This window comes from Archocentrus centrarchus, chromosome 9 (assembly GCF_007364275.1).
Source record: "Archocentrus centrarchus isolate MPI-CPG fArcCen1 chromosome 9, fArcCen1, whole genome shotgun sequence".
Classification (NCBI taxonomy): domain Eukaryota; kingdom Metazoa; phylum Chordata; class Actinopteri; order Cichliformes; family Cichlidae; genus Archocentrus; species Archocentrus centrarchus.
Genome location: NC_044354.1, coordinates 12,969,114 through 12,994,158, shown reverse-complemented (window position 1 = coordinate 12,994,158; position 25,045 = coordinate 12,969,114). Strand labels below are relative to the sequence as shown.

At 40.7% G+C, this 25,045-nt stretch overlaps 1 protein-coding gene across 2 annotated transcripts in view; it reads left to right on the top strand.

Annotated features, from left to right (window-relative positions):
• Nucleotides 1-25,045, top strand: part of pcsk5b (proprotein convertase subtilisin/kexin type 5b) — a 65,032-nt gene that overhangs the window by 8,218 nt on the left and 31,769 nt on the right. For both annotated transcript variants that reach the window (XM_030737005.1, XM_030737006.1), the window contains exons 3-9: nucleotides 8,335-8,487; nucleotides 11,502-11,645; nucleotides 12,591-12,667; nucleotides 16,557-16,645; nucleotides 17,988-18,160; nucleotides 21,397-21,609; nucleotides 23,109-23,209. In XM_030737005.1, the coding sequence (XP_030592865.1) occupies nucleotides 8,335-8,487; nucleotides 11,502-11,645; nucleotides 12,591-12,667; nucleotides 16,557-16,645; nucleotides 17,988-18,160; nucleotides 21,397-21,609; nucleotides 23,109-23,209 (950 nt within the window). The remainder of the gene's footprint in view (nucleotides 1-8,334; nucleotides 8,488-11,501; nucleotides 11,646-12,590; nucleotides 12,668-16,556; nucleotides 16,646-17,987; nucleotides 18,161-21,396; nucleotides 21,610-23,108; nucleotides 23,210-25,045) is intronic.

The window sequence follows — 25,045 nt, the reverse complement described above, 5'->3', positions numbered from 1 at the left end:
GTTAAATGACAGAAAAGAGAAGCTGAGCTATTACAACAGACGGAAGCGGGGTTTCGAGAAGTGGAGAAAGAAGGATTGGAGAAACCAAATAAATGAAAAGTGGAGTGGAGAGAAATGGAGCTGTCAGTGTTTCCCTCCCTGACAGGCTATCCTTTCTGCAGACCTGTCTACGGGTTTGGGATCAACATGACAGCCAGTTTGGCAACAGCATAGTCTGGCATTCTACTAATGATGTTTTGCAATCAGGTTTTGTAATAATGACAGCTGTGTGTTTTGTGTGCAAGTGAGTCAGAGGGGTGTAGCGATGCCGTGGAAGGCGCACCCTGCCATCCACAGTACTCACTGGCACGCATGTTACCATGGTGATAAGGCACAGCACAGATTACCACTTTATGGCACCCACCTAACTGCAGTGTCACTTGCCTCTCAGGTCAAAGTCCGTTTTTTTTTTTCCAGGCTAGTAGAAGCTCCTTGGCCTGGAGAGGGCATGTGTCGTCACCTTGACCGTTAAACCAGGGAAAAGAGGTATATGAAACAGATTCTGCAAAAGGCAAGAAAGTATTTTCGGTACTGCAAGCTTTCCTTTTGTAGTCCAAGTAGTATTGATGAATCACATTTGAGCAGCTTTTGGCTGCATAGAGGTAAACGGTCCATGTCAAGGGTAGTGATGGTGGGGTGCTGAAATGCAATTTCAAAACTGTTGGCCACTGATGCCACATAGCTTTTTAAAGTCGGAGCTACAGCCATAAACAATGACTAGTGGACTGAAGAGGAAGTCTTGTCCCAGATATCTGCTGGCTACAAAGGAAGCCCTGAAATATTGGCTCTTTCCACAGAGACTAAAGCAACAGGGGGTTGCCGGTGGGTTCTCAGATTGGGCTTAGTTCAGCTTGGCATATTTCCTATAAATGTGGCTGTTGGGGCTCTAGCCATTGTAGTAATTCTGGACTCACTACCTAGAATGTAGAAATTTTGTGAAACCTACAGAAATGACCTCAGAATAATGGATATTTGTTTCTTAAACAAACACAATCGGTTCAAGTTTCATATCTTCTCATTTCTGTCTTGAGTGTGACGCTGTTTACATGCACAAGGACATTGATGGCTGTCAATGCTGTCACAAGGGAGAGCCTGCATCATGCTGTTTCGGTGAAAAAAAATGCATGACTGCATTGTTATTTTTGGATATTACTTGTGGCTTATTTATTAACCTTTTTTCCTCTAGGCTGTCGCTGTAATTTCAAGTCAAAGTAGGTCGAAGAAAACTTGGCTGTTTTGGCGCTGGTGGCAAATGCTGTCCATATTGTTACCAATTTATCCCACCACATAGAGAGGTCATAGTCATTGTTGTTCTGTTTCATGTACCTGAATGTTAACAAGGGGGAAAAAAAAAAAAAAAAAGTTGCCCAGAACCACAAAGTGTTGTAGTTGCACCGCTGGAATTTGTTAGTTGTGTGTGGACATATCTATTTTTCAGGTCTGGCCTTAACATTCTCCACTCTGCAGCATAAGTTTCCTTCCTCAGCTGATTGTGGATATCAGCATATAAATTTTAGTACAGTTCAGTACGCTCTTTCTGAGTAATTCTTTAGCCTTCTCTTCCTTTTGCCTCCCAGCTTCCTCTTCACCAATCATTGTTCTGCAATTCAAATGAGCAAAGTTGGGCATAAAAGTAAAAATAACTTTGGTGTTAATCAAAAGTTTGATAACTAAGTCACATAATGTGCATACTTCATATATTCAGGTGAACTTTTGAAATGAACTGTAAAATTCATGCTTACTTGGAAAGAGGTAGGAGGCTCATGCACTGAGTACAAAGATAGCATGCCCCCCCCTTAAAATACCCTTTTGCCCTAGCACTGAATAGATTGAATAGATGGCGAATGCCTAACTAATCTTTATTCAAATTACGTTGTTTCAATGCCATGTGCAATCTTCACATTCAGCTGCATTGAGATCCAGTAGATTGAGATTGGAGTGCTGTGAACTCATTGTCGTGTTCATGAAACCAGTTTGAGATGATGTGAGCTCTGACATGGGTCATTATCCTACTGAAAGCAGCCTCACATTACACCACCAGCAACAACCTGAACTGTTGACACAAGGCAGGATAGATCCATGCTTTTGTGATTTTACGCCAAATTCTGACCCTGGCATTTGAATCTCACAGCAGAAATCAAGACTCATCAGACCAGGCGACGTTCATCAGATGTTCTGTTGTGGAGTTTTAGAAAGCCGGTTATTAGCTGTTCTTAGGAGTTGCACCCGGTGTGGTCTTCTGCTGCTGTAGACCACACTTCTTCCTAATTCTGATCCTTGGTTTGATCTTCAGCAGGTGGTCTTGACCATGTCTACATACCTAAAAGCACTGAGTAGCTGCCACATGATTGGCTGTTTAGAGTTTTTTATATAGTTTTCTATACATATTAAGCAGCACTCAGCACCTTGCTCAGTTTTGCTGACGCATGCTTGTAATTCCTTCCTATTGGGAGTTTGGACAGCCGCAGACTCTTTTGTTGTTTTAGCCATTCACTTTAGGTTTTGTTGCAAGGCGAGTTCAAGCATACTTAGTCTGCTTTGCCTGAAATCTATTTCCAGCCATTTCAAGTTTACTGTAAACAACAATTACAGCACAGCAGTGGTTGTTTTCTCCTTTTGTAATGTCCTTTTGATGTGTGTGCAGAGATTAGTAGAGAGAAACAACCGCTGAACGCCTTCTTACTGGAGGAACATGGAGCTTCCAGCCGGTTTCACTTAGCAAGAGTCTTGTTTACTTGAAGTCATCTATTCAGACATGTGGATGAAAACTGAGAGCCAGGTGTGGTTTGCAGCTGAATCCTCACTGGGATAGACTAAACTGCACAATAGCTGTGACAACTAAATTAAATTTGAAAGCTTTATTGCTCTGCCACATCAGGAAGATGGTTTACCACATAGTAAAACTAACTAAATGAGCTCATATCTACTTAAATAGTAAAACAATTAAAATATGCTCAATATTTCTCTTATGACTCCCTGAAATTTTTTTTTCCCACTACACAGATGCCTTTAGAGCTCACTGTATTCATAAATATGTAGAAGACAAGGCTGCTCATTACATTAAGGAGAAAACATCTAGTGTAGCTATCCTGGCCCTCAGGGATAATATGCATACCCTTAGAGATGAGAGACTCCGCTTAGTCCCAGGTACAAATTTCCATTAAGCCGAGACTCGTGAATTTTTGCCTTGAACTTGTTTAACAAATGAACCATTAAATAGTCAAAGCCTTGAGAGGAACAGCTAGCCAGCTCAGCTCTTGCCGTTTGTGATGGCTGGGTTTGGACTGAGTTTCCCTTGAAAGAGGACGAGAACTGGTTTCTCCTGTTGCTATGAAGGTTTCAGTGGGTGTTCTGCTCGCTAGCCTTTGGCTTTTTTTTTTTTTTTTTTTTTTTTTTAAACCCCCCAGCTTACTTTTTTTCTTTTGCCTGCAGCTCAAACATCGTCACACAAACAGCAGTAAAAGTGGATCAATTTGTTCCCATTTGTTCTATTGAAGTGAACTCTTCCCCAGTTTCCCCTGGTTACTGACCCAGCCAGCTAGAGCCACCTGCAAACCCTTACACAGAGAGTGAATGAGAGTGAGAGCGAGGGAGGGAGGAAGGGGGTTGGAGTGGTAATGAGAGAGAAAGACAGCCCATCTGAGAGAGAAATGGGCATCTGCAGAGAAGATGATCAAAAAGATGGAGTGAAGGAGGGATGGGGAGAAAGAAGCTGACGAGGAAAGAGATTTAAAAAAAAAAAAAAAAAGTGAGATAGGAGAGGGAATCAGACTGGGAGAAAAGGGAGGGTGACAGAGGTACAGGTGCTACCAGATCATTCCTCTGCTCAACCAGGCTGCCGTTAAATGAATGGACGAGGTCATTATGCCCCAGAGCCAGCCAGAGAAATTGGCACTGACACAATGGCAGTGATACATGGGCAAGTTTTAGAGGCAATAAAACAGGGCAATATTGGCTTTGTTTGGATAGCACCTCACATTCATGACACAATTGATGTGGATAACTGCAGGCTGTTATCAGTGAGTGATTTTTACCAGACACAATAAAGGATGGCATTATTCTCACTGGCTTCAGAAAAACTGCTACATGTGCCGTTATCTGCCTCCAGTCAAAAGAGAGGGTAAAGATGTATTTTTAATAAAAATGAATCCAAGTAAAGAAATGCAACATCAACTGTAGCACTAGCAGTATAAAGTTGAGACTTATATTACTGACATGACGCATTTATCATAAAATGGGTCATAAAAGGGTTAAACACATGCACGTTATAGAGCGCAGTTTCACGACAGCTTAGTTTAATCTGTTGATTCCTGTTTCTGGACACAAATATAAGTTTTCTTTGTGTGTGTGTGTGCGTGTGTGTGTGTTCCTGAACATGAAACTCACAACACTGTTTGTCCCTGAACACGATTTTTTTATCTCTGAAATTATTGTTTCTTTGTATTATTGTAGGGTCTTTACCCACAATACAAAGCGCCTTGAGGCGATTGTTTGTTGTGATTTGGTGCTATATAAATAAAATTGAATTGAATTGAATTGAATTGAATCTGCATGGTCTCCTATGCTCGTGTACATGTATACATAAAATGAATATTTTCCACTTTTAAAAGGTGAAAAAGTGCACATTTGGCAGCTGGAGGTGCAGGTTGATGGTGCAGTGAGTCATTTCACCACCACCAAATTCAATTTGTACACCTCAGATTTTCATATATTTGGGTCTATACTTGCATCCCCCGCTTTGGGCAGGATGCGTGCTGGAGACACAAAATAGACTCCTTATTGAAATGCATTACTTACTAATTTGCCCTTTTCCATGAACACAAACAACTGGACTACTTTTTCATAACAGGTTCATGTTTTGCTCCAAGACCAGGCTGCATTATGTCCATTTTATTTATTTTTAGCAGAGACACACATCCTCTTAGGAGACGATTGAAATGTGTATTTTTATATTATAGCCATGCAGTATTTTTTTTTTTTTTTTTAGAAGGCCTTTTGTTGCTAGGAAAGAAATGAAGTAAGTTATCAGCCCTTCTAAGAAAAGTGGGACGGAGGGACAGATGGATGGATAGATGCCATCAGTAGTGAAATGATGTTATCAATGCCAGCATTGAAACCTCTGGACCTTTTTAGCTTAGGTTTCAGGATGTAAAGAATTTTGTATAGAAATGTCTGTGATCTCATGTTGACATATAGCACCCCCATAGCCAACATACTGCACCCACTGAGCTCTTTGTGTTAATAATGGAGGCACAGATATGACAGAGATACTAAAAGAAAGGCATATGATTTATGTGACAGTCACTGCAGAGTAATTGCTGCAGGGACAGTATGTTAGCAAAGCTGTGGTGAAATACACAGTTTATCTAAGCATCTTCTAACCATTTTTTTTTTTTTTATTAAGAGTATTTTTTGTGTTGGTGTAAGCAACAGTGTGTAAATATACAATGGTTAATAATAATAATAGCTTGTGCTATTTAGCCATGTGAGCTATTAAAACAGTTTGGTGAAAGCTGCTGAAAGATGTTTAAAGACCCCCTCAGGTAATGGAAATGCATCAGAATAAGAGTTTACCTTTGTTCACAATCCAAGAGATCAAGGGGGCTGTACTCATTTTGATATTGTTGGTCAGAGTTTGCTTGAATAATTTCCTTTTGTTTTCCACAAATGTTTTAAATCATCTTAGCCTTCTTAAACAGAAAAATGTGCGGCTTTGTCACTGAGAGCTGTGAAAATGAAGAAAACCCAGTCTGCAAAAATGCCTCATCTGCAAAGAAGAAGCATGCTTCTGTGTTTCAGCTGAGCCCTTTTCATTCACCACGCTAAGTTTTTAGTTAAGAAACGGTATTAAATCACAATAAGTGGCAGGTTTAGTCTCTTGCTCAAAGGCGCTTCAGTAGGGTCTACACTTGCTAGCATGCAGAAGCATTTAAAATTCCAGCTCTGCGGTTGGTGTCCTTTTTCATTAAGCCACTACTACAAAATCTTTTAAATTCCTCTGAACATGTGTTTCTTGTCCAAGACATCTGAGGCAAATGGCACATTTAACTGCAACTTCAGCACAATCATTTTTTCTTTTTCTGTTTGCCATTTGTGAAGTGTTTGTCTCGCCTGTGATGGCGGTGAGGGAGGATTTGCGGCTACACGAGGCAGACCTCCTTGAAATTGTCAAGTTGCGGACAAGAGCAGTTAAGAGTTACACCGCTGATCAAAGATTGTGGTTGATGCTATGCTAATGTATGCAAATTGTAATGATACACCAGTGGTTTCGCGCAGACACACTCACGCACAATTCTTGATGACAGTGTTGTTTTGAGGCTAATGGGCTGTGTAAACGGTTGCTTTGAAGCTGATGGTCCTGATAGAAGCTGGAGTGAAATGAGCTGAGACCTTGGCAGACGGGAGAAGCATTGTGCTAAAATAAAATATCTCACAGGGTTTTTTTTCCTTTTTTTACACTTTATCTTTCCCTCTGCCCTGGTCCCCCATTACTTTCCCATCTTCCTTTTTTGTTTTCTTATTGGGAGGTCATTTATTGAATTACATCATCTCCAATTTTTTCCTCTCCCTCCTTCACAATCTTTAAAGAGGTACATACTTGAGTTATTAAATCAGTTATTTATAAGCTCAATTATCCTCCTTCACTTGCTGTCTTTTGGCCTCTCTTGCTGTTTGTTTCCCCTTCCTTTCCAGCTCTTTATTTTTTTATTATTAACTCTCCTAGGACTCGTTCTCTTCAGGTCTTTATCGCCTCTCCTCTCATCTTGTCTTGTTGCCTCGCTTTCAAACTCTCCGGAGAGAGCCTGGCAGATTGTTTCAGTGCATGAGAGCAGATAATCACTCTGCAGTCATTATGGCAGCTATTCTCTTTTTTTCCCTTCTCTTCTCCTCCTCTGTCTGCTGGAGCTGTATTGATGTGGAGAAATGCTTTGTCTTTTACAGTTGGACACAGGTCAATAAAGCCTCAGATTTCTGGGACTGTCGAACCGAGCAACAAAACAAAAACACTCAGAGTGAAAATTATTCTATTGATTATCTGCTGTCTATGCATCGTGTATACAGGTGGACACTGAAGATGCTGTGGCAAGCATCTCAGAAAGATTGTGCAGTTCTGAAAATGCTGTATAAAGAAGTACTACCTCAACATTTCATGTAAATATGCACTATTCCCAGAAATCTTCCAAAACTCTTGCACAATCATGTTTAGGTGCAAACTTGGCCCGGAGATTCCCTGAATCATTTATCACAGAAATGTTTACATCTCAGGCAGTACTGCACTGTTTTGTGCCAGTCACATGCCTGCTAATATTTCAGATTCTGTGTTAACATTGTTGGGTCCGTGTAAACCCTTGATCGAGTCTTTTTAGACAGATGAAGTGTTCTAGACTAAACACAAGGTTTGAGGATTTTAAGAGGAGCTGACCAGGGCCGTGCAAGTGGGTCTAGCCTTCTTGTTCGGATCCAGCAGCGCTGATTTTGAAATCGGAAAATTCCGCCTTAAAGTCTGGACGAGACTCCTGCCAAGGAATGCCTCTGCGCCTTGAAGCGAGCCCATAACATTTGAGAGATTGATGTTACCTGAGAGGCATTACAGCCTTTAGTGTGTGTGTGTGTGTGTGTGTGTGTGTGTGTGTGTGTGTGTGTGTGTGTGTGTGTGTTAGTCCATTTTTCAGAAAGGGAGAAGTGAACTGATGAACCCTGAGGCTAAATGTAACACTGAGATGGTTAAAATTATACTCTTTAAAAATAAATCATGATTATTATGAGGCTTCCTCACATATATTGGACTGTTTTTTTGCTTTTTTTTTTTTTGCTTGCAGTGTCTCATTTTACCACCTTTAAAAGGGGAGATAGCACATAAAACCTTGTTACACTTATTTATAGACAGTCCATAGGGATGAAACTACTTTAAGGCTGAGGACTGGCAGAAAAGCTGTCCCCTTAGGCAGTGCCTCTTTCTACAGTGAAGGAAACAAAATGTAATCTAGACTCACGGTTTAACCATGGTAAAGTACAATTCTCTTTTACTGCCTTCTACTTTTTTCTGTCTTGCTTGGTTGGGTATAGTGTAGTATATTCTCTGGAGGTAGTTTCTATCTTTGTCCTCTGTGTTCATCACATAAGAAAATTTTTTTTATTAAAGATGCACTTTTTTAAATCCTCCTAAAATATTGTCTCACCTTCACTATTCAATTCATAGGAACTCCACCAGCGTAATTCTGCTACTCTGTATTATTATCCTAAGCCTCCACAGTTTCTGTTACAGTATCTCCTGTCTCTGTTTATGTGTTTCAGGTGGAGTGGATACAGCAGCAGGTGGTGAAGAGGAGGATCAAGAGGGATTACAGACCGGCCCCACCCCTTTCCCTGTCAAGCCCCGCCCATAGCAGCCCAGCCCAAAACAACATATTCTTCAATGACGCCAAGTGGAACAGTATGTGGTATATTGTAAGTCCAGTGTATATTATACCAGGTTTATAGATAACATTGTCACCCTCTTAAAATAATGGCCTAAGTAATTTTTTTAAATCAAAGTTTTACTTTTGCCTAAATCATCATATTTTCAATGTTTGGTTCAGTTTTTTTTTATCTTATCTGAAAAACCTGAAAAAAAATTACTACATGAGCTGCAGCCCACAAACTGAGTATATACAACACTCCTCTAGTCTGCTAGGAGGATTGCATCCTGTTCTTTGCTCACATTTATCCAGTTTGTGGGTCAAAGGTCAGCTTAGGTCATGGCATTGTCCTGATTACTGTGGTTGAGCTGAGGGATTTATTTGTCTGCGTGTGCGCGCGTGTGTGTTATACTAAAAACAGAAGGAAGAGGTGATGCAGGTGCTTTTTTTTTTTTTTTTTTTGCTGCATAGATACACTTTTATACACCTCCACAAAGAGATTTCATGCAGAGCTGAAGGAAAATGAGCCATATTGCAATAGCTCCATTAAAAAAAAAAAAAAAAGACTAAAAATATAACATGCTGTTTTGATTATCAGATGATGAGAAATATTAGGGAATTATTGCTTAGATTGCTCTCAAATAAGGTTACCTTATCATTTTTGACTTGTGCTTCATCATTCCATCCTCAGCCAGGAAGATCCCGGCATTAATGATGAAATTTAGCCTTTATCTGAACTCCAGGTGAAATTAAGGGACAAGGTTCTTTGTTTATTTGTAAGTATTTGTCACAGAGACACGTGTGCGCTTCTGTTTCTGCATATTGCTTTTTCTTTTTTCTTTGCCGTGTTGTTTGTGCGCTTGGTTTATCACTTCTATCCTCAGATCACTGCTCTTTATACGTTTGTGTGCGTGGTCCAGTGTTCCCAGCTCTGTCAATTTTTAACTCAGTATAGATAACTGCTCATACTTTGACCAGAGGCTGTATATAGTTTCGAGACTTTCTGAACTTCATGTGTGTTTTGAAGCTTAGATGGAAAAACAAACTTCCTCGGGGTCTTTTCTAACAAAATTGCCTTATACAGCCTGTGGCTGAGACATTGACTGACTGTTTCAAACAAATCGTCAGAAATCATAGGGTTTTATTGACTTGTGTGAGAAGCATAGCAAAGCGCTTTTAATCAATAAATAGTGTGTGAGGCAGTAATTTAGGGTTAAACATTAGACATCTAAATGTCACTTTAACCTTTAGAAAATGAATTATAGCTTGTGACACGTGCCTTTGAATAAGATGTGCTGTGAATGATATTGAAATGCCAACGTTACACGCAACAACAGTGACCATGTAGCTTTTTTTTTTTTTTTTTTATGATGATGGTGTGGGAGGTGGGACTAATAAAATCCTCTGTGTGAGATGAAATGATATCAGTATGAAGCTGATGAATGCCTTTTGAATTGTTGTGCTCCAGTAGAAGAAAAGTGTGTGAAAGCAAAGGCACAGCTGCTCATGTTATCGATCTGCATCATTCTTATCCCTGCCACTGTAAGTTTGTGAGAGATTGGTAAAAATTCAGATTTTTTTTTTTTTTTTGTTTAGTTTTTAGAAATATTATTTTTATTTTTTAGTTGCAGACAGCATGGTGGTGCAACTCTGGGAGCTCGGATTACCTTCTGTAATCCAAGGATAATGCATGTTAGCTTAATTGGTGAATCTAAATTGGCTGCAGGTGTGGATGGGACTTTTTGTTTGTCGCTCTGTGTTAGCCTTATAATGGACTGGCGACCTGTGCTGCCTTTTAGCCCTGTGTCAGCTGGGATAGGCTCCAGTCTGCAGCCTTGAATTGGATAAATGTTTAAGAAGATGGATGGATGTCTTTGGTTGCTGGAATTCCAAATTATGTGTCACTCACACATCGTGATCCAGGATAATAGTTTAGGATTGGCGATCGAAGTCCCTCTCTGGATTTAAAGTGTCTTTTTTAAGTTAGGGCCTTATTGCAGAACAGTAACTGTATTATAATGAGAAAAGCTGATGTGTTGTGACCATTTAGAGCCAGCGGAATAGGACGTTATAGTCAAGTGAAGGTAGCTGGGGGAAAGAAAAAAAAAGGTCCTTAAACTTTAAACTCACCAGTTTCCTTTGCTCCTAATTACTGCTGATTTTATTTCATGTATTTAACAGCACCATATTTTTTTTTACTATTTATGCAGTGAAATAATGCCAGGTTTTGAGATATTACCTCCAAAGTGGTCTTGCTTAAAGAACAAACATGCATTTGACAACTGATTGTTTTACCATAGCTGACAACCTGCCTATGACACCTTAACAAAAAGACCAACTTCAGAAATTTTTTTTCCTGCCTTTGATCAGTTTTCTGTGAGTAGGACAAAGCACACAGGTTTTTCACCAGAAGTACAACTGCTTTTGAGTTGGAACCCAGCTTTGAACAAAAAAAGACTCAACACTCAGGTGCACAGAAGCTCCTTTGCCACGAGCTTGATGTCATTGGTGTGTTTTTTTTTTTTTTTTTTTTTTTTTTTTTCTTTCTTCAACTCCCCCACCCCGCCCTGACTGTCAGAAAGCTTGCCAGCATTGACAAAAGGAATTAGTAAGCCCGGAGGCCTATGATTCCGGTGATTTGGACAATTTGGAACAAGTTCTCAGTTGGAACTGGTTCTGGATTCCCATCCCTATTCTTGGCACCCCTTTTGAAATGACATCATTCAGGTCTTGAATGGCAGCAAGTAATGACTGGTTGATGATCAGTGTGTACTTGCAGTTAGATTTTACTGTATTTGTATACATATATAACACTCTTTAATGGTTGAACCACACTTTGAGATCTTTTTACAAAACACCAGACTTTAGCTTGATTGGAGTTGTTAAAGTAAGATTGTTCCTCTCTAAATGAAATGATAACGCACCTGCTTGCTCTAATTTACTCACATGGTTACACTCAGAACCTAAGCTGAACATCTGCAAGACCATGATGGAGTTCCTAAACTCCCATCTCATATGTTTCTCCACCTGCTGTCCTCTCACCATCTGCTTCCATCTCTGCAGCACTGCAATGATGATGTCCATAATTGCCAGTCGGATATGAACATCATGGGAGCATGGAAGAGAGGCTACACGGGTAAAAACGTGGTGGTGACCATACTAGATGACGGCATCGAGAGGAACCACCCAGACCTCTATCAGAACTACGTGAGTGTGTATGTATGCATGTGTAGGCTGGCTATGAGTGGCAGTGTGTGTGCATATTGGCTTTAAGTCAGTGTGCCTTTGCACGTGTTTGCATTAGCGGCTATGAGTCTGCCTCACAGTACTCTGGTAAATATATAGCAAATCAGTGCTCCTTTCTTATCAAAAAAGCCACTTAGGATGCTACACTATGAAAAAGGCACAAATGAAAATGCACAAAATAAAACAAAAAACAAAAAACACGTGATTATAATTGTGATTTTTATAATAGAAATTATATTTTGTAAGTAGGGTGTCCCTTTTTTAACATGTAACATGTCATGTTACAGAAGACAGGAGTCATGTGATCAACTAGATTATATTTTCTGCCATGCGGATCAGATAATCATACATCTGTGAAGCCATTCCAGAGGAAAACTTCCTTAAACCTGCCAATGTGCAGGTATGCTGCGTGTACATGTTTATCTGTCTGTGGCTACATACTTTACTGTGTATGCATGCTGAGGTATGTCTACCTCAGAGACCTAGACCTGATAGTTGGAGTAACTTGTTGGCCTGAGGCAGCAGGTAAGGCCATCAATCAGCTGCGTAGATGAAATGATTCACACCCTGTTTGGCAGCGCCTGCATGGCTGTCATTATTTACTCTTAATGCTTGGATTTGTTTATGCCAAAGGGCGAGAGGTCCGGCAGATTGAGTTAGCTTTGATTGCATTCGATTTACAAAACTGTTGTGAGTGGTGTTGATATGAACTGTTTGATTAGGTTAGAGAAGCTTTCTGTTGATCTACAAGCCCGTTATACACACACACACACTCTCACTCATAGCATTGGACCTACTCTGCTAATGAATTAACTTGTTTACTTGACATTTCCCCATGGTCTTTACCATTACAGCAGTCGCTTTGGTGTTTTGATATACTTGTGTTAACTTCTGTATCTGCTCCAGGACCCTAAGGCAAGCTATGATGTCAATAGCAACGATGTGGATCCCATGCCTCGATATGACGCGACCAACGAGAACAAGTAAGGGGGGAAAGAAAATCTAACCACAACTGAGAGAGAGAAATTTAATTCTGTTTTCAGAAAATAAGCATGTGGCTTCACTGTTTTGTTTTTGCCAAAAGCTCTTCAGCATCTTATTTTTTTTCCTGATTGATTTTTACAAGAAGCTCTGTGCTGCAATATGTTTGTATTTGCTGAGACCTGACTTTGTTGTGGTGCGATGAGTTATATTAGTGTATTTGATTGTGACATTTGCGGGTGGGTTGTGGTTTTTCTGTTTGGAATAGTGTGTGTGTGTGTGTGTGTGTGTGTGTGTGTGTGTGTGTGTGTGTGTGTGTGTGTGTGTGTGTGTGTGTGTGTGTGTAAGAGTGGAAAAAAGAAACTCGCTTGCTCATGCACTTGTCTTGTGCCAGTTTGGCTTTGGCTTAGTTAGTGATTTTTGGGTATGTGTGTTTGGCACAGCAGCCCAAGTGCCGTGGCAGTGGCTCAGTCCCTGCTGGTAATACACTGTCTTAAAGAGACACGAGGGCTACGATGCTGCTTAACGAGCTGGTTTCTGTTGTGGTTTGAATTCATATTTGAATGTGACGTGTGTGGAACAGAAATCTGGTTTGTTTTTGGTTTTCCAGATCATTGTCTTTATGGTAAAGTCTAAAATCTGCAGATAATCTTAATTTAATCTGAACATGGTGTTCTCATCTTCCACTGGAGCTGAATGAATGAGCCACATAATCTGTTAGAAAGGTAAAGGGATAAGCTAAATATAACTACATCTGGGGGAAAAATGCAGATTGTTGTCAGACTTTGTGTTGTATGGCAGTTATATAATGGTTGTGGATTTAAATCTGATGTTTATGTGTACAAGGAGCAAGGAGGGGGGAATAAACAAGTGCTTTATCACTATATCAGTCTCCTGTACATCTCTCTGTACAGTGAACTGAAATATTCTCCACAGGTTATTGAAATATAATGTGACAAAAATGGGGAGAAAATACTGTTATATCAGTTACATTCTCTTAAGTGTAAGAGGCAAAATTTTGTAATACCGAGTTTTATTGGGTTGGTTTTGGTTTGTCTGCTTTCTATTTAAAAGCTTCACTGACCTACAGTTAGGACCATACGTTTTTGGACAATGACGCTTTTTTTTTTTTTGTATTTTGCCTCTCTGCACGACCACAGTGGATTTTCAAACAAACAATCAAGATGTGGTTGAAATGCAGACTTTCAGCTTTAAGTAAAGGGGTTTACCAAAAGTATGGCTGTTATCAGAGGACAAACAAGTGGTGCCAGGCACGACAAACCCCACCCCTGGTGCCCCAATGTTTTGATTTGAACATTTGAACAACATGCCACTGCCCAAATAGTGAATCACCGAGATAACACACAGGTTCTATTGTCCATGCCCATACTTTTGTTCTTGCATTATCACGTTCACAAGATGTTCAGAAAACCTGACCTCTGACCTAGACCGTTAGCTCAAGGTTGCTGAGATTTGAACTTGTCTAAGATTTTTAGTAGATGCATCTTTGGTGGGAATTTTAACATCCTACCTCATATCGTTTTTGAGCCATCGTGTTCACAAGCTTTTAAGAAAAACTTGACCTCTGACCTCTAACCTTGACCCAGTTATGGCAAAAAAAAAAAAAATCAGGACCATCTTTTGTGCAGATTTGATATGAATCAGACTGGTAGCTTTGCTGTAATATTGTTAGCAAACAGGCAAACAAACATACCAAAAACAAGAAGATCTGGACTTGATCTGTAAATACTGTTGATGCGCATGCTGAGTCAAACTAGGGGAAAAAACATCTTCCTGCAAATTGATTTTCACTGTGACAGCCTTTAAGCTGCCAGTGTTACCACACTGTAAGATTAAGTGACTTCTAGAGAATATAAATGTAAGATTTAGTGATAATCTTCAGAGGGATTGGGATTGGAAAAAATTCAGAGACAAGCTAAAAACTACATGAAACTCAAAGAAGAAAATGAAATGGGAGTTAAAAAAAATCAGAAATTATGTTGAGCCACGCTTTAGTAACATTCATTGCACAAACATTGTATAGTTCTGGTTGAACTGAAAGACCCCTGAGTGACTGTGACACAGATGTGCAGAAAATGGAAAATACGGGCAAACACAAAGACTGGAGTGACGGCCACACAGACCATTTTATGGATTACTGGAGTGAAGTGAACTGAGCAGAGACTGTTGAAGCATTTTGAAAGAGGGAGCCAGCAGCTTGGCTCATTAACTGTGATAAAGGGGCCTATCACTGATCTGCAGCCATTTGATGTGTTATACTTTAACCCTCACAGCTGTATTTGTGTTCACATTTCTGCAATCTTGTGAGGCAACATAGTATTTGAAGATTACCAGATTTTTATAGTGTTTGTAACAAAATATTCAAAAGCTGGTGCTATTTGCTTTACTGTGCACCAGTGTAAAGTGGTGGTTCTCAAAGTGGACCCTACTCGTAGCCAAGGGGTTCCCAAAATAATTTGCTGTAAAGGATAGAATTGTAGTCTGATATTTTAAAATGCATATCTCTGTCCTTTGCTCTCACCCATGCTACCTTTAGACTAGTAGAAAATCTGATATGATTGTAACACATGAAGGGGCATGCTTCTGAAGTATTTAGACCTGAAAACATTTAGAACATAAATACTCCAGTCCCTTTAACATAGAAATAAGTGTTACGGTTATGATGGTGAAAATTAGAAGAATATCCCCCTTCTAATGGGTAAAATCTATTTAGGTAATATAGATCTCCTGGTTATGAATATTTATTTGTTTTCATGTAGCTTAATGGTAGCAGAACCATAGATATTGCATTGTGGACCTTTGTTAAGGAAGGCAGTTATATCTTATATTAAGCTCTTAAATCACTGTTAACTTGAGTGGATCAGGTGACCATGGAGCAAAACTTTCCTCTGTCTTGACTGGGGTGGGGGGTGGGGGGGTGGGGTGTCTCGATAGCTAGATGCTGGGTTTCCGTGGCAACGGTCAGAGCTGTTTCCGGGGGGTGGGGGCGGGGGTAGGGGGTGTAGGCGTGATGATGCAGATGTTCTCTGTGGGAGGTGTTTGTGTGTGTGTGTGTGTGTGCGTGTGTGGATCCAGAAAGTGGTGTTTTTGAGCAGGCGGCGGACGCAAACATACCATGTTTGTTTACGCTGGTCCCTGACCCAGGCCGATTGTCACCACTGCAGTTACTGGAGGAATGTTACCCTGGTGTGTGTGTGTGTGTGTGTGTGTGTGTGTTTGTGTGCACATGCATGTATTTTTAACTGTTAGAAAAGTGTGAGCAGTTTAACATACTAGACTGTTTTAGCTATTTCCTGTGTGCATTTGGGGAGCGCGTTACTTGCATGCTGCGCTCAGAAAATATCTTAAAAGGACCAAACTCTGTGTGTGTGTGTGTGTGTGTGTGTGTGTGTGTGTGTGTGTGTGTGTGTGTGCGTGCGCATATTTGTGGCGCATTGGCACTGAGATCTCCAAACATTTGTCCTGATAGGCTTACGAATGATGAACTACCTCCTCTTTCATCCTCTGTCAGGAACAAAAACAAGAATTGCAGAAATATTTATAGTGTTTCTTACATTCGTAGCACTTATTACACTTCAACCGTGTTGTTTATGGTTACTTCAGCAGGAATGTACATATTTGTCCGTGAAAGAGCGTGGCTACACGTCTGGTCATTCCCCTTCAGATGCGGCGTGTTTATGTGATAGTTTGTGTGTGTGATCCTGCTTGTGTATACATTTACTCATCTGGGACATTCTCCAGCTCAGATACATGATCTGTGTGTGTGTGTGTGTGTGCGTGTGTGTGTGTGTGTGTGTGTGTGTGTGTGTGTGTGTGTGTGTGTGTGTTTAGATTTTTGTAATAAGCTGTTCATTTCCACTCTTTCCCCAGACACGGTACACGGTGTGCGGGTGAAGTTGCTGCAGCTGCAAACAACTCCCACTGCATTGTGGGAATTGCCTACAATGCTAAAATAGGAGGTGAGCGATGTGTTATATTTGCACTTCATCAACAATGTTTGACGTGTTTCCGTCTTTACAGAAGAGACCTGTGTCATGAGGATTTATTAGTGTGATTAAGACTTAAGAACCTCTAATGCATTTCAAAGGATGTTAAAGAGGCTCAGAACTGCCACTGCTGAACCTCTGTCTGTTCTGGTGTTACTGTCTTTCTGATTGTCATTAACCTGTACAGAATTATTGCACCAGCTTAGTGTAAATGTTAGGTTTTTCATGTCTCACACACCATCAATGATGTGACTGCTAGGCCAAGGTGATGTTTGCCTGCCTCTGTTTATGTATGTCATTATAACCGGGACAACTGAAATGTGCTAGAAGATTTAGAACTCGCACTAACTTGGATTAGATTGAGGACCTTGCTGCACAAATGTGCTGTACATACAGCATTTTTTTTTATTTAAAGTTTGCCTCCTAATTTAACATTACATTTTTAAAATGAATATTTCTAATGTTTGCATTAGAAAGAGAGACAAGAGTACCAACAAGTAAATACATTTGCAAGAAGAACTTTGTGAACCTTTTGAAATTGCCAGTGTTTCCACATTGATTAATCATAAAATGTGGTTTGATCTTTCTCTTAAGTCACAATTATAGATGAACACAATATTACTAACACACTGAGTACTAGCAGGAAAGACTAAATGAAACTATGTTAAGGAAATCTAAGCCACTTCAAGTCAGCTGTTCTTAAAAAAAGCAAAAAGCAAAACAAACAAAAAAAAAACCCCACTGAGTCATGTCTTGTTTGCAAAATGAGACTTTGATGTGTTCAACTTTTGAGACTGCACACCAAACACCAAAACCTCATCCAAACAGTGAAGCATGGTGGAGGGAGCATCATTGTTCTGGGCTGCTTTGTATCTTTATATCCCGAATGCCTTAAAATCACTGAGGGAGCAAAGAATTCAATAAAGAAGCCACAATAAACATCTAATGCAGGTTAGTGATGAAAAAGACTCGAGTTCACTTCACATTTGGAGCCTGCACTGTGATTAATCAGTGTGTTTAAATGGAGGCTCAAAATGTTCAGCTAATTGTGTGTCTCATTTGTTTAGTTAGATAGTGTTGGGTTTTTTTCTATAGTTATTGCTTGGAAGAAAATCAACCACACTTTGTGAAACCACTGAAATTTCAAGGATTTATGGAATTACTGCTCATAAACTTGTTTTTGCAGATGTAGTTGATCTACTGGTGAACCTGGCTGGAGAAACTAGATTGTCTCCCTATATCTTATGCTGTGGGTTCCTGGGATATAGTTTTAACTTGATCCTGTGCATGCATTCTTTCTGTATTTATGCATCAGGTGTGCGAATGCTGGATGGAGATGTAACAGACATGGTGGAGGCCAGATCTCTTAGCCTGAACCCAGACCACATCGACATCTACAGCGCCAGCTGGGGACCTGATGATGATGGAAAGACTGTGGATGGACCAGCAACTCTGGCCAGGCAGGCCTTTGAGAATGGCATCCGCATGGTGGGCACACGCACACTTGCACTCTCATATACATGAAGAAACATGTACAAGTAAACATGTGATTCATTGTTTAAACAAGACGTTAGTGCGTTAGTATTCATATGGCAAGAAAACATAGACACACTCAAAGCAGATGTGCATTTCACGCTAATTTAATTGTATCCCAGCCCGCTCTCTGGCTATCTCTACCTGTGAAGCTCCTCCGGACATTAGAGAGCAGCCCTGCTCTATTAGCATATATTCATTTACATATTCATAGCTTATTTTGCATAATGGCAAGCTGGTGTTGTGATGTCGGCCGAGTGGACTGAAAAAGCAATATCAGAGGTTAAGTGGGGTGAAGTCATTTATTGGTTATGTCTCACAAACATGCATATTGACATTAAAAGTTTGTTAGCTGACTGCATACTGGGCAAGCAGATGCAGACCTTTTGAGAGTTGATCCAGGGAGGAAGGGGAATTGGTGGGGCTGGTCAGTAGTTATATGGACCTCTGAGTTTTTAGACCTAAAACTAGAACATGAGAACAAAAGACTTGATGGAAAACAGAAAGAAGGGAGAGAACTGTGACAAACAGGCCGTGAGTGTTAGAAGAAGACTCCTTGTTGTTCCTGACAGGCTGGCCGTTGAGATGAGGTGAGGTGGGGGAGATATCTGTCCAACTGGTATGGGTTGGGCACATGTGTGCTTGCATGCCCACCTGTTTGTGTGCGTGCATGCGTGTGTGTGTGTGTGTGTGTTTGAGCCTGAGTTGAAATGGCATGCTTTTGAATGTAACATGTAGCCGTGCGATATCTTGAAGAGGCAGTTTATCACAGAGAGCTGAGGTGTTAGAAATAACATTGACAGCTGTGGAAAGATACTCTGGCTTGTGCTGCTGTGTGATTGTTTTAATAGGACTTTGCTCATATGTATCTTGATTTATTTCATGTTTCCTGGCTGTAATTGTTATCTCAGGTGTTAATTAGGCTACCCCTGCCTGTGTATATATTGTGACAGTAAAGCCCATTGAAACATTTTCCCTAACCCTCAATTTTTTTTTTTTTTTTTTTTTTTTTTTGAGCACTTAAGGATTTTTTTTTTAAAATCATTCATTTAATTTTTTTTTTAATGAATGAAACATTTCATTAAAGGTTATTTGTAAAGGTATTCTTTTTTTCATTTGGCATACTGCTTTTGATTGCTGTTTATCATGTGTTTCAGCTCTCCCCTCTCCTTCATCGTCCCCTCATATTCTTTATCCCTTTCTTTCCTTTCATAACTGCTCTTCAGAGTGCTCTGCATCACTCTCATCTGTCAGTGTTTGCTCCTGTCTGATACCCTCTCTTCACAAAGAGGCTTCACTTGCTTATCACTGCCTGACAGAAGCCCCCTTTATAAAAACTCCATTTTACGTTTTATTCACGTGTGTGTGCGTGTGTGCGTGTGTTACGAGTGTGTGTCTTGACATACTCAATTTCAGTGTCAGTGTGTTTGTCAAAGATCTTTTCTGCTGACTCCTGTCACTCCTGCTGTCACCAGCACTGTGACATCCTCAGTGTGTCTCCACCAGGTTCCTGGTGTAGATCAAAATTAGTTTAAACAAATCTGGAAGTACTTTATAACCAAAATAGTTTAAAAAAAAAAAAAAAATTACATTAACTTGCACCATGAAGCTCACTTGTAACTTGGCCTCTCAATTAGTAGGATTCTCTGAATACATCTTGGATGTTTTTTGTTTTTTTTATGTTCTTAAAACCCAGATTTGGATTTGCTGTTTGTATGTGCTAAGTGCTGTTCAGTTAAGGCCGCAGTCACACAGGCCTAGAGACCGATTGGCAGCCATCTGGCATCCTCTGGTCTCAAGGGAAAAATGTGTATTCTCTGACTAGTTGACGAATGGTTGCTGGAGGTTGCTGGCAGTTGGTAGGTGAAATTTGTCACAAAGAGGTACACGGTGCAGCACTAAATACACACTTTGTGCAATGAATGGTTGCCAGGGTGGGGTCACTGACAGGTCTCAAGGCCTGCGTGACTGAGGCATTTAGAGTCAGCTTCACAGCGACTGCCAGCAACCTCCAGCAAACCTCTCACCAACCAGTTGAGGAATGCACATTTTGCCCTTGTGACTGGTTGTTGCCAGCCAGTCTCTGGTCTCATGTGACAGGGGACTACAATCTGAAAAAAATGCAGATAAAACTTTAATACTTCCTTCCTGCTAAACAATGCCAGTGATTTGCTGTATTTGTTCAGTGCATACAGTCTTGCTTTCTTTAACATTTAAATGCTGACTGCTTTGCTGTTTGCAAAGTAATTTCAACATAAAGTCAGAGAATGCTGAGCAACACTGCAGGATAGACAGGCAGGGTATGAAACAAAACAGGACATTTTAAGCACACTATCTCAAGGATGTAACAGAACAGAAATGTTGAATAAAGAGGAAAGATGGTGAGTAAAAAGTCATAAGAAGCAACAAAATTGGATTTGAAGGGTAGAAAATGGCATTAATGTGGGATGAAGAGAGTTGAAGGGATTTAAATTGCTGTGACTCCGTCAGCCGGAGTTGCTGTAGTCATTATTTTTGTGCACAATTCCTTTCAATAATATTTGACAGATTTAAGCTAAAGGTTTTACAAATGAATTGATTTCAAACTTCAGACATGATACAATGCAATGCACAGTTCAGGAAAACATGCATTAAAAAAAAAAAAGTAATTTCCTGTAACTCAATTATTGCAGTTTTAAAAAGGAATGTATTCCTTTCCAGTAGCTCCTTTCAGCAAGTAAATGAAGTTCCATGCTCTGCAACACAGAGACGTGACAAGACAAAAGTGAACCTCATTCAGTCCAGCATCCTAAAAACACTCATTTTGCATAGCATGGCACTCAGCATTGCCAACATTTTGGGGGAAAAAATATCCACTGTATTTAGCCAGTTAAAACATGATTACGAAATCTGGATCAAATCACATCAGATCTGTTGCCAGCCACCCAGAAGATCACTGAGGACTTAAATTGTCTGGCTGCCTTCTGATCTTTTCCTGCACTTTTAATATTGCTGGTAAAAACTTTTTTTTTTTTTTCTCCTTGCAATAATTTCTGCACATAAAGCCCAGAACCTATCGCTTTTCTTTCTGATAGACATTAAAAGATCATTTTAAAATATAGCCAAAATAAAGTCAGGGAGGCAGCAACTGCCTCCAGGTACTAAGACGATGGAAAGTCTTTTAATAAAACCTCTTTTTCTTCTCCTGTCAGGGGAGGAATGGCCATGGCTCCATCTTTGTATGGGCTTCAGGTAACGGCGGGCGCAGCAGAGACCACTGCTCCTGTGATGGCTACACCAATTCTATCTACACCATCTCCATCTCCAGCACAGCTGAAAGTGGACGCAAGCCCTGGTACCTGGAGGAGTGCTCGTCTACACTGACCACCACTTACAGCAGCGGGGAGAACTACGACCGAAAGATTGTAAGGAGTGAAGAGCGTTTGGTGTGTGTGTGTGTGTGTGTGTGTGTGTGTGTGTGTGTGTGTGTGTGTGTGTGTGTGTGTGTGTGTGTGTGTGTGGATATCAAGAGCTGCTGTTAGCACACAGACATAGTAGAGCATTAGTTCTTGAGAGAAGTACAAGCACCCAGCCAGAGTGCTTATTCCTTCTTCACTGATTTCAGTTAAGCACAAAACACTGCACACTTACTCCTACACAACAAAAGGAGCCAGTTGAGGAGATTTGGGCATCTGACTAGAATGCCTCCTGGATGAGGTGTTCTGGGCATGTCCTACTGGGAGGAGGCCCTGGGGTAGATCCAGGGCACACTGGAAAGATTATGTCTCTCAGCTGTCCTGGGAACACTTGGTGTTCCCCCGAATGAGCTGGAGGAGGTGGCTGGGGAGAGGGAGGGTTGGGCTTAGCTGCTTAGGCTGCTGCCCTTGTAACCCAGTTAAGTTGCAGAAGATGGATGGATAGATGGATGAATGGATGGTGCATGATAAAGCTTGGCATTAATTTGGCCTTGTGTGTGGTTCTAGGTCCAGTTTTGTGACCTTGTTTGACTCGAATCAACCACATCACTCCCCTGACCCGCTGGGATGAACAATGCCTGTTGGCCACTTAGAGTTGGCTTGTCTGGCAGTGTCTTGTTACATTCCTCATACTGATGCTACTGATGGAAACACACACTTGTGAACACACATACTGTTTTTGATTTACCTCTGGCTGTGGACTCTTTGTTCACAGTAGAACTTCATATATCTGAGTGTCAGCATATCCATTTGGGCACATACTGTCCTGTCTACTCTAATACTATTGAACCACTTTCTATTCTTGTTTGTGCGTATGCGTGCATGCGTGTGTGCGTGTGTGTGTGTGCCTTCAGATAATCCCCCAAACTTTTCGGTCCAGAAAGGTCCTTTGATGAGGGCTCAGGCTGGAAGTTAGCCAGGCTTTTCTTGGCTAGTGATGTCAAGCTGTCTGACTAGTTTGCTGTTTAAAGTCTATACAATCAAAGCAAACAAGAAGCTCTTTAATAACACATTTTTATACTACTTTATACTTCTTACACTGTCTTTCCTTTCTTCTTTAACAGTGAACCTATTCCCTGTGAATCTGGTGGTTTGTGTGTTTGCGTGTGTGTCGGTGTATGTATGTGTGTGTGTGTTATCTGTAGTAAGGCAGCGTATCAAAGCTGGAATGATAGTTTAAAGAGTTTCAGGTGTGTCTAAATCCTGCCGATCCTCATGACTTCAATCTCTTTCCGCCTTTTTCTCCCTCTCATCTCGCCGGCACTGTCACTGTTGTGTCCTGTCTTTCCTTTCCTCTCCTCCACCTCTGTAATGCCCTTCTCATGGTTTTCTTCATTGCTTGCTCATGGCTTTCTGATTCCTTATCCTCTCCTTTATGGTTCTTTGATGTTGATTCATCATTCTTCGCTTGTCTCTTTGCTGCATCTGACTCTCTTCTCTTTCCACAGATCACAACAGACCTGAGACATCGGTGTACAGACAGTCACACAGGGACGTCAGCCTCGGCTCCCATGGCTGCTGCAATAATTGCTTTGGCCCTGGAGGCGAAGTAAGATCCACTTAACCTCATCCTTTCACTTCATCCCTTTGCTCTTGCTGACCTTCTAATATCTTCTTGTCCTCTGGCCTCTTTGGTGTGTAAAGGGAAAACGTGGAGACTTTTTTTTTCTTTTTTTCTTTTTTCAAGTGATGTTCATTGTCAGTCAGCTGTAGCAATGCATTTAATTGTGTGAAAATGCTATCTTTCTTTTTATCAGTCCACATTTGCTCAGACTCTCATACAGGGTGTACAGAGTTTTAGAAGATGAGGTCATACTAGATAACAGATCATCTGCTTGTTCTCAGTTGAAGCAACACATCTAGTGAAGTGTAAACTTGCATGTGACAAATTAAAAGAAAATCCAGTGGATCCTGGCATTGATTCTGCTGGATGGATGAATACATTCCTTCATTAGATAATCCCTTATTTGATGTTTTCATGATGGTGGTGATGAGTGATGTCAAACACATCGGTTTAAAATCTCCCGTTCAGGTTTAATTGAAATCTGGAGGTCTGGTGAATCTGATGGCCATAGCACACGATTAAAATCGTTTTCATTAAGTGTTCAGTGACCCCTCGTGCCCTATTGATGGAGCCATTGTCACTGTATAGAACTTTGTATTTGCACTGACCCTTTTCTCTAATCTAGTCACTATAGGGAGAACAGTGAATGGAGATGGCGACATGACCAAAATTATTGCGACCGTGTGCAATGAACTTGGATTTCGTGCTTTTGAAATGGTTGCTTTAAAGATGGGGCCCAGATCAGCAACCACTCGCAGTCAGTTGCTGTCTTCAAAGCAACTTTGGTGTGTCAAGACAGCGATAAAACTGTAATAAGGTGGAGCCAGTCTGCTATCAGTTTGGGTCAAGTCACATCCAATCTGTTTGTGATAATATGGTAATGAACTATGCTGTCTACATATACAGAAATTTACATTAACTACTTTCGTTCAGAGTCCAGCCAGAACCTCACAGATCTGAAACAGAAATCCACAAATTCCTCCACAAATAGTGAAGTAGCTGCTGCAGGACTACGATCTAACTGAAAAATTACACAGGTGCTCAGCAACCTTGCTTTTATGTAGGAATATAACCAGAATACAACCAGCTGAGTCGAGTCCCTTATTTCAAAGAGACGCATCGCAGACGAGTGGTGTTCATTGGTGCAGACTGACTCACCATGTTAGCAGTCTGCGTTTATAGATTAGATGATGGTTATTTGAAACCTTCATCAAACTGTCTGAGAGTGATTGCAGTCAGTCTGAGTCGGGACGTCATTGTTTGGAGTCAGATTTCCTCCCACCACCTTGTGATTGAAAGTGGTTAACCAGAGGTTGAGGGTGTTGCATGCTCAGTCTCTGGGTGACCCTTTTAGTAGCTGTTCAATTGGTTGCCAAATGCAAAAAAAAAAAAAAAAAATTCATTGCAACCACCAATATTTATTTGTTCCCCCTAGTTGCAGGGAGATTGCCGTGCTATTTTTACTCTAGTGTGACTGAGCCATAAGGGGTAAAGTGGACTCAGACAGTGCCGCTGAAAAGCTCCCACAGCAAAGCACAACCATTCATTTGTTACCCGTCTGTACGTATGGACGCAGGTAGAGAGTTAATGTTTATCCTTGACCAGACCCAGATCAACATCAACAGTGACAAGTGTGAAGGATCATTCTATTTAAAGGGCACATGTTGGAATTTGAGCTCTTCTGCTTTGTCGCAGGTCGGCTTGGTCTTTCTGTGGCTGTTTTAAACTTAGATCATGTATGTGTATGTAGCTGTGGGTGCTGAGAAAAGGATCACTCGGATCGCGTGGCTAGCGTGTTGTAGTTCAGGTGTCGATAAAACT